General features: G+C 43.2%; 1 protein-coding gene across 1 annotated transcript in view; it reads left to right on the plus strand.

Annotated features, from left to right (window-relative positions):
• The window catches only part of LOC137345698 (RELT-like protein 1), an 88,353-nt gene that overhangs the window by 13,421 nt on the left and 58,863 nt on the right, over window positions 1–16,069 (plus strand). The window contains exons 2-3 of the mRNA XM_068008996.1: window positions 9,311–9,514; window positions 10,530–10,598. Of these exons, the coding sequence (XP_067865097.1) occupies window positions 9,311–9,514; window positions 10,530–10,598 (273 nt within the window). The remainder of the gene's footprint in view (window positions 1–9,310; window positions 9,515–10,529; window positions 10,599–16,069) is intronic.

Here is a 16,069-nt window from a genome sequence, read left to right on the forward strand (position 1 = left end):
TTTAAATGGAAATTTGCATTGTTTATTTACAATGTATACTTGCAATAATCCCAAGTCCAAGTGTCACACTCTGTGCAAATTTGTTGCTTTCCAAATTGTGTTCATTTACTAATCTTTACAAGGCTTGAAGTAGGATCATGTGACCAAGCTGTTCTGTTGTCCATGCTCCCTGGATTTCCTATAGGTGCCTATATGATATTCCAGCATTTGCTTTTTAAATGGCGCTTACAAAATATACTCAATACTGTTAAAACAATATAGTTGCTAACAAAATAAACAATGTGATGGAGGCAAAGCCCATCATTTTTGGCTGTTGCCAGATTAAGTGCTCAGTTGATCTTCCAACAAATTTGCAATTAAACATTAAAAGAATTAAAGGAATACATAAGATATTGGTCCAGACTTTGCAGTCAACAGCGACACCGCAACATTTGCCATTCACTACGCCTAGAAATGCCTGCAGACTTTTCGTGGGCTTTATAGCAGCAACTTGCTGTCCTTGGAGGTTTGATCCAGCATGCCGCCCTATAGGTCTGTTTGAGCAGGACAAGCAACAGCTCTTCAACCAATTAGATTGAAGAATTCTCCAAGATATGCAAAGTCTAAACTTTGTATCTGTGTAAATTGTTATGAAAGTGCTTCTATTTTTAATTTTTTTTGAGGACATGTGGTTGAAGATTGGACAAACTGATTCCTTTGGAGGACTGAAGTGATTCCATAGATGTTGCAATTTGTTCTTTTAAGGGTTATTGGAAATTCTTGAACTTTCTGTTTAAGAACTTTTACCGGATGTCACATGTCTTCATTAACAGCATGTACCTTATGACTATGGGAGTTGTTTACAGAGAAGTGACATGTCAAGATTTATGGTGGTCAAGAGTTGAGTTTCATTTTTGAAGACCTTTTTTTTTCAGGGGGTAAACCTTCGAAGAGAGAGGCCTCTTTTTTTCTCCACCTCTCTGAGAAATCCTGCAAAATCCAGTATGTGAGATAGCTAAAACCCCTGATGCTGCATTTCTCCTGAGAAGCTTCTGGAAGACTTCCTCTCGCCATCTCCTGAATGAACTGCTTCTGAAAAGATTCCGGTGACCCGTCTACAGGTACTCTGATGCCAGACTGTGTGCCATTTGGAACATATCCCTTTTTCTTCAAGAATTAACAAGTACTTTGGCCGAAGCATCTTTATTTTTCCTTTTTTGCATGCGTGCGTTGGGTATTTAGAAGGGAATGTATATATATTTACTGTCATATTTCAAACTGTGTTAAAGCTTTGCATCTTTATTGACTAAGTCTTGTTTTGTAATAAATTAATACTTTTGTTTATTAAAGAAACTTGTAGGTTTTTTAAAACAGCAAATCAACTGTTTATTGACCAATATGCCTTATCCTGAAATTGTCGCAACTGCATCCACTCACGCATTCGCTCGCGCATGTGCGCGTGCACACAAGAAACAAGGGGAAAAGGAAGGTGGTTTTTAGTGAGGGGTGGGGGGGGAAGATTACGATAAACCTGTTGAATTTTCTTCGTAATCAAGTTCTAGGTGGATGCAGGACCAATATGAGTGTAGATTTTCCTCTTTTTTGAAGATTCTTTTGAAGGCGGTGGGTTACTTCCAGCTCTCACTGCTGTATATTGTAGATGTCAGAACAGCCAGGCGCTGCGCAAATGACTACTGGCAACACCTATGCAGTCATATTCAGCTGGCCTCAGACACCAGAAACATCAGAGGAATGTATGATGGCATCAAGATCGCCCCCCTCAAATCTAAATCGGGACACAATCACTGACCAACGCAAGCAAATGGATTGCTATGTTGAGCACTACCTAGAACTGTACTCCAGGGAGAGTGTTGTCACTGAGACCGCCCTCAATGCAGCCCAGTCTCTGCCAGTCATGGATGAGCTGGATGTACAGCCAACAAAATCGGAACTCAGTGATGCCGTTGATTCTCTAGGCAGCGGAAAAGCCCCTGGGAAGGATAGCATTACCCCTGAAATAATCAAGAGTGCTAAGCCTGCCATACTCTCAGCACTCTACGAACTGCTTTGCCTGTGCTGTGACGAGGGAGCAGTACCACAGGACATGCGCGACGCCAATATCATCACCCTCGTTAAAAACAAAGGTGACTGCGGTGACTGCAACAACTACCGTGGAATCTCCCTGCTCAGCATAGTGGGGAAAGTCTTCGCTTGAGTCGCTTTAAACAGGCTCCAGAAGGTGGCCGAGCGTGTCTACCCTGAGGCACAGTGTGGTTTTCGAGCAGAGAGATCGACCATTGACATGCTGTTCTCCCTTCGTCAGCTACAGGAGAAATGCCGCGAACAACAGATGCCCCTCTATGTTGCTTTCATAGATCTCACCAAAGCCTTTGACCTCGTCAGCAGACGTGGTCTCTTCAGACTGTTAGAAAAGATCTGATGTTCACCAAAGCTACTAAGTATCATCACCTCATTCCATGACAATATGAGACGCACAATTCAGCATAGCGGTGCCTCATCAGAGCCCTTTCCTATCCTGAGTGGCGTGAAACAGGGCTGTGTTCTCGCACCTACACTGTTTGGGATTTTCTTCTTCCTGCTGCTCTCACATGCGTTCAAGTCTTAAGAAGGAATTTTCCTCCACACAAGATCAGGTGGCAGGTTGTTCAACCTTGCCCGCCTAAGAGCGAAGACCAAAGTACGGAAAGTCCTCATCAGGGAACTCCTGTTTGCTGACGATGCATTAACATCTCACACTGAAGAGTGTCTGCCGAGTCTCATCGACAAGTTTGCGGCTGCCTGCAACGAATTTGGCCTAACCATCAGCCTCAAGAAAACTAACATCATGGGACAGGACGTCAGAAATGCTCCATCCATCAATATCGGCGACTACGCTCTGGAAGTGGTTCAAGAGTTCACCTACCTAGGCTCAACTATCACCAGTAATCTGTCTCTCGATGCAGAAATCAACAAGCGCATGGGAAAGGCTTCCACTGCTATGTCCAGACTGGCCAAGAGAGTGTGGGGAAAATGGCGCACTGACACGGAACACAAAAGTCCGAGTGTATCACGCCTGTGTCCTCAGTACCTTGCTCTATGGCAGCGAGGCTTGGACAACGTATGTCAGCCAAGAGCAACGTCTCAATTCATTCCATCTTTGCTGCCTCCGGAGAATCCTTGGCATCAGGTGGCAGGACCGCATCTCCAACACAGTAGTCCTCGAGGCGGCCAACATCCCCAGCTTATACACACTATTGAGTCAGCGGTGCTTGAGATGGCTTGGCCATGTGAGCCGCATGGAAGATGGCAGGATCCCCAAGGACACATTGTACAGCGAGCTCGCCACTGGTATCAGACCTACCGGCCGTCCATGTCTCCGCTTTAAAGACGTCTGCAAACGCGACATGAAGTCCTGTAACGTTGATCACCAGTCGTGGGAGTCAGTTGCCAGCGATCGCCAGAGCTGGCGGGCAGCCATAAAGGCGGGGCTAAAGTGTGGCGAGTCGAAGAGACTTCGCAGTTGGCAGGAAAAAAGACAAACGCAAGGAGAGAGCCAACTGTGTAACAGCCCCGACAACCAATTTTTTCTGCAGCACTTGTGGAAGAGTCTGTTACTCTAGTATTGGCCTTTATAGCCACTCCAGGCGCTGCTCCACAAACCACTGACCACTTCCAGGCGCTTACCCATTGTCTCCCGAGCCAAGGAGGCCAAAGAAGAAGAAAGAAGATTTTTCCGTAGGGCACGTGCTTCCTGACTTGGCTGGAGCTCAAGGTGTTGGTTGCTCTGTGTCATTGTGTTTCTACGTGGCTACTTCACACCACCTTTTGTTTCAGAAGAAAGCATTCAATTCTGGAATATTTTTAGGATGGATTGCATTGACACCAGTTTGACTATGCAAAATGCCAACCCCTTTTTTCTTTGGCAGCTATTTTGGACTATTGTCCACTTTTTAATATAAAGGTTCATTTTTTAAAGTCTGTTTTTCATAACTCTTTGAGTTAATCCATGATTGTTGTATCATTGCACTTCTGATGTGCGTGCCACTACATTTATATACTAATTACTGCAGGCAGTGCAAGTGACATCACATGTATGATCAATAGATGGGACATCTGGGTGCTCCACATCAACTGTTTTCATTTTCTAAGTGAAAAAGTTGTTTTTTAGTTATTGAAAATAAAGATGTAACTTGTATTTGAAACCTCATTAGTTTGCACCCAGAATGTGATTATCTCACAAGGATTTACACTTTGTTTCTGCTAATTATTATGTCGCTGCAGCTTGTACAATAAAATCCAATGCAGAAGTTGTACCTCAAATTAAAGTTGCCATTTTACAAAACTATTGCATTTCACTGAAAGCGAATGTGAGACCTAAATCAAACATTTTCTTTTGCAGTTGCTCATTTGACTGAATAGTTGAAGCACTAGTTCCAATAGAAATAAAATCCAGTTCATGAAGTTATGTGCTATTGCTGCCTATATTTTGTATAGAGAGTCACCTTTGTGTTCTGCCAATGTTAATTTTAAAATAGGAGATCCTTGGGCTTTTTAAAAATTTGTGCTCAATGCAAAATCAGCTTTCATGGTGAACTTGCATGCTTCAGTTTGTAGGATGCGTACGAAGTATAACAGTATAACAGATTTAGGCTGTTCATAATTCGATTAACTTTAGACTGCCTGTTCTTAGCAGCATCTTTGCACCATGTATCAATGATAAATTGATGAATCTGAACGTCACTGAGCATGTTACTAGCGCATGTGTGCATATGTCATTCACACACCTTCAGAACTCCGAATGGTGCACAGCACCTCTTTTAATCACTTATTCCAATGACTGTGTAGAGACCACGGTTGGAATTTCATGAGGCAGTGGCCCCGCCCACAGGCTGGAAAGCCAGGGACAAGCCCGCTTCTGCCAGCCCTGGAAGTCATGACAATATTTTACAGTCGTTGAGCAATTAATTGCCTGCAGTTGTGATCTGCCCCTCTGAGACAGGATATCCTGCCTCCAAAGGCTGCTGGCCAATCAGAGGGCTGGCATTCTTTCCATCCCAGCAGTGTCAACGGAAGCGATGGCCACTGCTGGGACTGCAGCAGTCCCCGGACCCAGCCAGTCTTGGAGGTTGGAGAAGGAGGTAAGCGAGGTTTGGATTTGCCAGGGCCAATCAGCCAGGCCTGTGCAGTAGTTGGGGGAGGGCTTCCAGTGGGGGCAGTCCATACTGCTGGGGGGGGGGGCCCACCGTTGAGTACAGGGCGCCCAGCCTGCAAGGAGCCCGCTAGATTTAACTGATGGCGAAGTTCCCACCTGCCGCTGGTTTTAAAATATCAGCAGTGGAAGGAAGAGCTCCTTAAATGGCCATTAATTGGCCTAAGGTTGGGCGGGCCGTCTGCCACCTCCCCTGCCGCTGGTCAGATATCAGAGGGCGGGTAGGCAATGAGCATGGCACACCCTGCCATCCCAGCCAATTTTATAGTATTTCCCCACCCCCCCCCCCCCCCTCACCCCCCTTGTACCCCCTCCAGCCTGCTGCTGTAGGGGGGGTTGGGGTGGTGTAAAATTCCTGCCCACAGGTGTAAATAACTTCAACAGATTTAGTCAGGCAAGGTTTGGCTTAATTGTTTATTAACTACAGGCTTTAAGTATACATAATTGGCAGGTTGGTGATCAATATTTATTAATTCTGTCATCCAAGTGAGCACTATCTAATACTTGTTGAGCCATCAACATAAGCAGATGTGAGTCATCCCTTTGATGCAAGTATCTACATAATAAAGGGTAGATCCTCCGCCTGTTCTCCCTTTTGGAGACTCGGCGAAAAAACATCCTTGCTGAACTTTTTTTTTATTCATTCATGGGATGTGGGCGTCGCTGGCCAGGCCAGCATTTATTGCCCATCCCCAATTGCCCTTGAGAAGGTGGTGAGCTGCCTTCTTGAACCGCTGCCGTCTGTGTGGATTAGGTATACCCACAGTGCTGTTAGGAAGGGAGTTCCAGGATTTTGACCCAGTGACAATGAAGGAACGGCAATATAGTTCCGAGTCAGGATGGTGTGTGACTTGGAGGGGAACTTGCAGGTGGTGGTGTTCCCATGCATTTGCTGTCCTTGTCCTTCTAGTTGGTAGAGGCGCGGGTTTGGAAGGTGCTGTCTAAGGAGCCTTGGTGCGTTGCTGCAGTGCATCTTGTAGATGGTACACATTGTTGCCACTGCGTCGGTGGTGGAGGGAGTGATTGTTTGTAGATGGGATGCCAATCAAGCAGGCTGCTTTGTCCTGGATGATGTCGAGCTTCTTGAGTGTTGTTGGAGCTGCACCCATCCAGGCAAGTGGAGAGTATTCCATCACGCACCTGACTTGTGCCTTGTAGATGGTGGATAGGCTTTGGGGAGTCAGGAGGTGAGTTTCTCACCACAGGATTCCTAGCCTCTGCAGTCAGTAAAGCCATTTTAAAGTTATAACGACATTGGTATAGCCACAAGGTCTTGTACAAATACATAATCTATAGATTCTTATGATCTGGAGCAGGATAGATTTTGAAAAAAGATTTGCATTTATATAGCATCTTTCACAACTACAAGACATCTCAAATAAAAGCAAAATACTGCGGATGCTGGAAATCTGAAACAAAAACAAGAAATGCTGGATTCACTCAGCAGGTCTGGCAGCATCTGTGGAAAGAGAAGCAGAGTTAACGTTTCGGGTCAGTGACCCTTCTTCGGAACTTCCGAAGAAGGGTCACTGACCCGAAACGTTAACTCTGCTTCTCTTTCCACAGATGCTGCCAGACCTGCTGAGTGAATCCAGCATTTCTTGTTTTTGTTACAAGACATCTCAATGTGGTTTACAGCCAATGCAGTACCTTTGAAATGTGGCAGTCAATTTGCGCACAGCAAGCTCCCTCAAATGACAGTGTGATAATGACTGGGTCTGTCTTAGTAATGTTGATTGAGAGAGAAATATTGGCCAGGCACTGGCAATAACACTCCAACTCTGAAATAGTACCATGGGATCTTTTATATCCACCTGAAAGGGCGGATAGTGCCTCGGTTTAACATCTTATCCAAAGAACGCACCTCCAACAGCACAGTACTCCGTATTGCACTGGCATGTCGGCATCGATTTATATTCTAGTTTTGGCGTGGGACTTGAACCGACAACCTTCTGACGTGGGTGAGATCTGCCACTATAGTCCAACTGTGAAATATCTTCAAAATGAACAAAATATCAGAGGTTATAAACACTACAGTTGAATGAGAATGCAGTAAATCATAAGTTGCTGCATAAAAAATGGCTTGAAAACGAACTAATATTGACCCGTGTGGTCAGCAACTTCCAACCCATTTCCAATCCTAGTAACACCCATTTTCTCTCAATATTATCTCACATTTACCAATCTTAAATTGCGTCTACTACCTATCTGCCCATTCTGCTAACGTGTCTTTCTGAAATTTTCTACATTTTCCTGTAACAATATCTCCTGAAGTTTTCTAACAAGCCTCTTGAGACATGTCATTGAACATCATCTGAAAATGCATGAACATTATATCTATAATTCCATTATCTGTGCAGACAATAACTTTGTCAAAAAACCCTATTAAATTCGTTAAACATGCCGAACCTTTAACAAATGCTAGAGATTGAGATCCATTATATTAAACCCACCTCCCCATGATTCCAGTGATTCATGCAATGAATAGTTGTGCATTAAAAGCAGGTACCAGGTTTGAACCTTGCTCTGCGCCATTAGTTAATAGCTTCTGGAGGGGTGGCATAGTGGTAGTGTTGCATCAGTTGGCCTATGTGCTCAAAAATCAGTAAAGAGGGACAGAGTGACTGAACAGCGTAGATTTGTGAAGGGTAAGTTGTGTCCGATCAGTTTGGTTGACCTTTCTGAGGATGTTACAAACATGGTGGATAAGGGAGTGTCTGTTTTATGTATGTGGACTTCTAGCAGACCACTGATTTTTAAAGCTCTGCGCAGAAGATAATTAGCAAAAATGAAAAGATAGGATTGGGGGCAACCTTGAGGCATGGGTTGGAAATTAGTTGGCAGGAGACAGAGTGGGGATAAAGAGTATGTATGTGAAGGGTACTGGCATATGCAGGATGTGACGGGTGGCATTTCCCAGAATCTGTACTGGGGTCTTAGCTTTTCACTATGTATTTATCAATGACTTGGATGAATGAGAGCTATATATCAAAGTTTGCTGAGTTTACTAAGTTGGGAAACACAGGAAGTCGTGCAGATGGGAGCAGGATGTTGCAAAAGACAGATAAGTGAGTCGCGGAAAAATTATATCAAAGGGAGTTCAATGTGGGGACGTGTGAGACTATCAACCTTGGATCCAAGAAAGACAAATTGGAATATTTCTAAATGTTGATAAACTATGAACTGTGGAGTGGTCAAGAGATTCAGTTCTGGGCACCAAACTTCAGGAAGGTTACTTTGACCTTGTAGAGAATACAATGCAGACTCACCAAAATTAAAGGGTTAAATTATGAGGAAAGATTATGTATAAACCTGGCTTGTATTTCACTGTGTATGCTAGAATCAGGGGTTATCTAAACAAGGTGTTTAAAAATGATAAAAGACTTTGCAGTGGATAAAGAGAAACCATTTCCTCTCGTGAAGGAATCTAAAACAAGGGGGAGTAAGTCTTCAAATTAGAGCCAGGCCATTCAGGTGTGAAATCAGGAACCACTGAATCCACTGCAGAGTAGTAGAAATCTGGAACACTTTTTTTTCCTCCACGCAACCAGCCACCCCCCCCCCCCCACCCCCCCCCCCACCCCCCCCCCCCCCCCCCCCACCCCCCCAACCAACCCCAGAATCCGGGTTGATGTTTTCAAGACTCCGATCAATCGTTTTTATTTTTAGGTAAGGGTATTGAGATGCAGAACAAAGGTGGGTAAATGGGGTTCAGGTACCAATCAGGCACTATCTAATTAGTGGACCAGGCTCTAGGGGCTAAATTGCCTACCACTGTTCTTGGATAGCAACCCCACTGTTGGTCAGTATACAACAGCCCCAACTGGACGAGTGCGTTTGACATTAAGGGACAACAGTTTGATGTTTGACTGCGTTTTCTTCCCTAACTCTTCTCCTTCTCCCCTTCCTGTGGCTGAACTGTGTCCAGCATGTTGTCTGTCTATATTAGTACATGAGAAATGGTCACTTGGATGAGGTATTGGAGAGCACTTGGCACGTGCAGAGGTATACCCAGTCCAACTTGGAAAAAATAGTTGCAGAAGAGAAGGAATTGGGACAGAAAAGAGAAAAAAAAAGTTTAACATTTGGCAGTTTACTGATAACTTTTGTTGTTTTTCACAGAATCCCAAAGCTTTGGAGAAAAGGGGAACCAAACTACAACCAATAATGGACATCCAGAGAACATTGCATTTGTATTGGTACCTGTCTTCTTTCTCACAGGACTTCTAGGAATATTGATTTGCCAAGTTCTGACAAAAAAAGGCTATCGATGCACAACAGACCAGGAGTCCGAATGTGAAGAGAAGGTTGCTGAGGCACAGATGGGTAAGAGTATCAATTAATGGAGTGGGAACTGGAACTAGTTGGTCTTGTGCAGAATAATTCAACAATGTGAAATGTATTGATGGACAGCCATTTTCTTTTAATGCTGAATTTTTTTGTATCAGAAATGAAGATTATTTTCTTCAGATAGGAACTTGAAGACTGACTCTGGGATTTAAAGTTAACTATCGAAACTGCCCCTTTCGTATTATGGAATGGCTTCAACATCATTGGAGCAACAGATAAACTTCCTTTTGTGTTCAAATATTTGGAAATTATATTCGGCAATTTATGGCTGCTGGAACTTCTCATATCGTTAGTAGGAGTAATGGACCTGAATTTAGTATTTAGAGATTAGTACAGACCTCCAAATTATTGTAAGGAAATAGAGAAAATCCGTAGTTAGATTAGAAAGATGAGTAGGAACAACAATTGTTACTCTGGGATATTTTAATTATCCGCTTATTGATTTCAATAAAGTGAGTAAATGGGGAGCAAGGATTGAAATTTCTAAAATGTGTGCAGGACTCTGTCTTCAAGCAGTGTGTTCATTGGCCTACAAGGGCGGAAGCCTTGCCAGATATCGTTTTGAGTAATGAAATAGTTTGGGTGGGTGAGCATCTTGGGAATATGATGAGGTTTAAGATCCAACTGGAAAGGAAAAAAGTTGAAACAAAATTTAGAATATCAGATTGGATTAGGATAGATTTTCAAAAGGTGCAGTCTGAGCTTGCTGAGGTGAGATGGAAGGGGATATTGACCCACACACATTGTAGAATAAGTGAGATGGTTCCAGAACAGAGATTGCAAAAATGCAGAGTTCATCTCCAGGATCAATGTTATTCATTTTCTACAAGCATCTTGGGGTATTCATATAATGAAGTTAACCCATTGTGTCAGATTTGCTCCAGTATTTCTTACACTGCTGACCAAATGCGTTATTGTATTTATGATGCCCTACTCTGCAGTTAATAGTATTTTATTGCACTCAGCTTTGCTTTTTTGTTTTTTTCCTTAGATTTCCATGACAGTGAGTGCAATGCTGATACAGTTGGACAAATGGTGCACTATATTATGAAAAATCCAGGTAAGATTTCATTTATAAAACTACTGTTTTATTAGGAACAGGAGTGGACCATTTTGCCCCTCTAGCCTGTTCTACCATTCAATGAGATATTGGCTGATCTGTGACTTAACTCCATATATCCACCTTAATCCCATATCCCTTAATACCTTTGGTTAATAAATATCCATCAATATTTGATTTAAAATGAGCACTTGACCTAGCATCAGTTGCCGTTTGTGGAAGTGTGTTCCAAGCTTCTATCATTCTTTGCATGTCGAAGTTCGTGCCAATTAACTGGCCACTTGGGGCCAGATTGGGGGACGCCGCCAGGATCTTACTGACAATGGATGGACCCTATGCTGCGGGTGAAGTCTGGCAGGTCCCTGGAGGTGGGCTCCAGGTGGCAGACCAGGGGGCCAACAAACCCTTTTAATAATACCCCCTTCCCTCCTCCCCACTGGAGCTGTTTTGCCACATCTGTGGCTGTAGGTCATCTTGTGTGGTGGTCTCCCTCTAGAATGTTGACCTGGAAGCTGTAGCCACAAATAATTCTAAAATTTTCCTACATCTTCAGAGGTTGCCTCCTATCTTGAGGTGCCCTCACATTCTTCCTGCTACCGCAGCAGTGCCCACCTCACCTGCTGGGGCTGCTGGCATGGCAACTCTGAAGGTCCTCCCATTGGCCCAGTTTAGTGTGTGTTTCTCCGTCATGCAGGTGTGAACCCAGTTGGGGTCAGGACCTGCTTTTGGTCCCAACCTCTGAAAATCCTTGGGTGGAGTCTTATCTCTTTAATGTGTGATAATTTACTTGGCAATTATAGCACTAATGCTGTTTGTGCTTTAATAGAGGTTTTCCCAGCTCATTGCAGGTGAAACACCTTGAGGTAACCTGTTCCCACAGGTAGAAAAACTATTTCCAGGCATGACCAGGAATGAGCTGAAGGTTATTTCAGTGGTCACAGCCTTTGCATTGCAGGGTTTTGAATAAAAGATTTGCGTGGTCGGAAAAAAATTGTTGAGAGGCGAATGCCTGCTTGAGGACTTGGAGATTGGGGGGATGGAGCGGGAGGAATGATCATGCTAGCAGAAGAAAGGGGGAAGGGTAACCATGTGAAGCGGTTGGGCTATTGACCCAGTTTAATTAGGCCTGAGGTGAGTAATGCTCTGGAGAATCGCAGTGCCTCCCTTGGAGATTGAGCAGGAAGGACTTGTTGGGAGTTAAGTATACTGTAGATTGATGAGGGTTGTGCTATCGATACTGTCTGTATGGATTTTAGTAAGGCATTTGACAAGGTTCCACTTGGCAGACTGGTCAGAAAATTAACAGCCCATGAGATACAGGGGAATGATCAAAAATTGGCTCAGTGACCGGAAACAAAGGGTAATGGTCGACAAATGTTTTTGTGAATGGAAGGTAGTTTCCAGTGGCGTTCCACAGGGCTCAGTGTTGGGTCCCTTGCTGTTTGTATATATGTATATGTGTATATTGTCGTGGTCCTGTAGTTTTTTTTTCCGGGAATATGCTGTGTACCTTTTAGGCTTGCAAAGGATCAGTACTGCTTTAAGAACCAGCAGGCCTCCGGAGTTACTGAGAAGGTGCATTTTCGTTGCCTTGGATACAGCCATTCGGATACTGCAATTGAAAGGGTGCATTTTCATTACCATGGATATAGCCACTTGGATTGAGCATCATGCGATACATCTGTTATAATTCAATTTTGAATTGGCTTTTTAGTTGGAGACAGTTTGTTCCAAGGGAACATAGACAGCTGGTGTTAGCAACTGAAAAAAGAGCTCTCAGCCATTTAAACTGAAGGAAGAGAATTTTAGTCTGTTTTAATTATTCTCTCTCAAAATTCTTTAAAAAAAAAAGTCAAGCCAAAACACAGATCTCTAACTTAAATTGAAGGAAGGGAAGTTAGACTGTGACAATCTTTTATCCCTCAAAAACTCAAGTCAGATTCTATTGAAAGTGTTTGCATGTTAATTGTTGAAATCCATCGCTGAAGGAAAGAAAGCATCACTTACTGCTGGAAGTAGACTACGGACCGTTGTACTGTGGAAGAACCTTTTTTTCTCATCAAACGGCTGCGAGGACGTCACGCAACATTGGACTGTAAATTTGCAAGGACTCTAATTTTTCTATTTTAAATGTTTATATCTTCGTGTTTAAGGTTTTTTTTAAATTTTGAATTAAACAGTTAATCTGTTGATTTAAAGACACCTGGTTTGGTTGGCCTCATTCGGGGGGTTAATAGTACAATTTGGCTGGGTCTTTCTTTAATTTGGAAAGTTTAAAATGGTATGTTAGGCGATCTGTGGAGGGACGGGAATGAATTATCACTGCGTTTCTCCCACCACAAAATTGGCCTTGTAGTTGATGGTGTATAGCTGTAGACTTCAGAATGATGTCACTGGTTTGGTTGAATGGACAGAAAAGTGGCAAATGGAATTCAATTTGGAGAAGTGCAAGATAATGCATTTGGGGAGGACAAACAAAGCAAGGGAATACACAATAAACGGGAGGATATTGAGAGGGGTAGAGGAAGTGCATATCCACAGGTCCCTGAAGGTGGCAGGACAGGTAGAGTAGTGAAGAAGCATTTGGAATGCTTTCCTTTTATTGGCCGAGGTAGAGAATTCAAAGGCAGGGATGTAAATGCTGGAACTGTATGAAACGCTGGTTAGGCCACAGCTGGAGAATTGCATACAGTTCGAGTCACTACATTACAGGAAGGACATAATTGCTCTGGAGAGAATACAAAAGAGATTTACAAGAATATTGCCAGGGCTTGAAAATTGCAGCTATGAGGAAAGATTGGATAGGCTAGGGTTGTGCAAGGGTGAGGGCTTGCCCCGGTACCCAAAAGCTCCTCGTGAGTTGGATGTCTTGTACAAATGAGTGATCTTCTTTTATTACGAGCATGCAAGGAAAAGTCCTACTCTCACGAATGAGTGATTGTCGGGATGCTGCTAGTACATTGTTCCAGTAGTCATTTTATACAGTTTTGCAGGAGGTTTACTTAATAAACTGTTTCTTAATTACATCATTTCCCATCTATTGCCTTCCCTGATTTCATCCTGCCTTGATTATATTATTCACCGCATCAACCTCTTGATTACACGATTCTTGGGTAGTCTCATAATTTGGGCGTTCCCCCTCCTCTGCTCATTACATTCTGATTAGGTATTCATATAATTTGGGTATCTAGCAGGCAAGCTTACTCAAGTTACAAGGACCTAAGTTATGTCAAGTATCCCATGATCCCCATGCCAGTCTCCCCTACAGTTGTTTTCCTTCGAACAGAGGAGGCTGAGGCATGACTTAATTGAGGTGTGCAAAATTATGAGGGGCCAAGATAGAGTAGACAGGAAGGACCTGTTTCCCCTAGCAGAGAGGTCAATTACCAGGGGGCACAGATTGAAGCTAATTGGCAGAAAGATTAGAGGGGACATGAGGAAAAATGTTTTCACCCAAAGGGTGGTGGGTGTCTGGAATTCATTGCCCGGATTGGTGATGGAGGCAGAGACGCTCAACTCTTTTAAAAGTTACCTGGACCTGCACTTGAAGTGCTGTAACCTGCAAGGCTACAGACCAGGTGCTGGAAAGTAGGATTAAATTGGGCGGCTAGTTTTTTTTTCAGCCGACGTAGACATGATGGGCTGAATGGCCTCTTTTTGTGGCATAACTTTTCCATGGTTCTATGGTAGATAATGTGTATAGGTGTCATAATAGGCTTGTTTGGTGGAAAAATGTCAAAGCACTAAGTGTGAAACTTGCAAGAAACTTTTTAATACCCTTTTCAGGATCACTTGTGGCATTACCCTTGGTTCCTTTGTGGCTGACCATCATTTTATTCTCTAATTTATGATATATCTCTTTCCCTGATTTTATTTTGATTTTAAAATATTAGATTGTCTTTTTATTGACATTTTGTGGGATCATTCATATTTTCAGGCTCTAGTTCTATGTGTACATATTTGCACATAATGGGCTGCATTTTAAGAATCTGCTGCCGAAGTAGGCGGCAGACGTAACAAATGTGGGCACTGCTGATATTGCAGATTTGCCAGCCTTCTGATTGACCGGCAGCTCTTGGAGGCAAGAGTTTGTCCCTGAATGCGGACAGCTAATTGCCTGCCTGCCATGGAATTGCAGTGGGGGTCCAACGGAGAGCCAAAGCGGGGTCTGCTCCCGCCTTCTGGCTCACTGCTAGGGCCCCTGTTACTGGAACAAAATTCAACCTATCAATGTTCCTTCATTGTCACTGGGTCAGTCTCCTGGAACTACCTAACAACATTGTGGGAGTACGTTCACCACATGGACTGTAGCAGTTCAAGAAGAGGGATTATCACCACCTTCTTGAGCAACTAAGGTTGGGCAATAAATGCTGGCTCTGGCAGTGATGCCAACGACACGAGAATTAAGTTTAAAAAAAAAAATTAAGATTCTCCTTTTCTGCTGTGACTTAGAATCTGGTGCCATTTGTAGGGGATCTGTGGCGTCCAATTGTGAAGTCATCAAGCAGCCTGATTAACGAATCATATTGAAGAATTCTCACAGACAGCATGCAAGGAAGTAAAAAGCATGGATCATAATTCACTTTATAATCATTTTATAGAAACAACATACACATGGGATTGAGGTAGATTTCGAACTGTCATAAACTCAAAAAAAAAAATCAGTGAAAAATCATGGAATTTCTAAATGTTATGAGGCAGTGACACACCAACTTATAAAATTAGCTTACCAAGGCCAGAGAGGTTGTTCAGAAGTAAATAGGACCTAATATGCCATAAGATACATCTCATTCAGTAAGAGTTAACATTTTCAGCAGTTATCTACAGTGAGAAAAGTGCAAGAAAAGGGTGCAGACGCGATTGACCAGAATAGCTCCATGGATGAGGGAATTTAGCTACAAGGTTAGTTTGGAGAAGCTGGGGTTGTTCTCTTTTATGGAACAAAGGATGTTGAGGGGAGATCTAATAGAGGTGTACAAGATTATGAAGGGTTTAGGTATGGTAGACAAAAACTGTTCCCACTAGCCTATGGTATAGGGACACAGATTTAAGAGTTCGAGCAACAGATGCAGGAGGGATGTGAGGAAGAGCTTTTTCACGCAGCGAGTGGTAATGACTTGCAAATCGCTGTCTGAGTGTGGTGGAAGCGGAGACTTATCAGTGACTTCAAAAGGAAATTGGAATGGCACTTAAGGGAAGCAAACTTGGAGGGCTACAGGGATGGAGCGGGGAAATGGGACTGACTGGATTCCTCCACACACAACTGGCATGGACTTGATGGGCCGAATAGCCTATTTGTGCTATAATGACTGACTATATTTAAAAAGTTGGCACTCACATCAAATCACTGATTCTATGATTGCATGTGCAAAGATGGCAACAGTACTGCCACTCAAACAACTTCAGGGTTTGCATGTCCAACTGCACATGCATGGGTGCCAGACCTTTTGTTAGTTTTACACAGTAATAAT

This window comes from Heterodontus francisci, chromosome 1 (assembly GCF_036365525.1).
Source record: "Heterodontus francisci isolate sHetFra1 chromosome 1, sHetFra1.hap1, whole genome shotgun sequence".
NCBI classification, from domain to species: Eukaryota; Metazoa; Chordata; class Chondrichthyes; order Heterodontiformes; family Heterodontidae; genus Heterodontus; species Heterodontus francisci.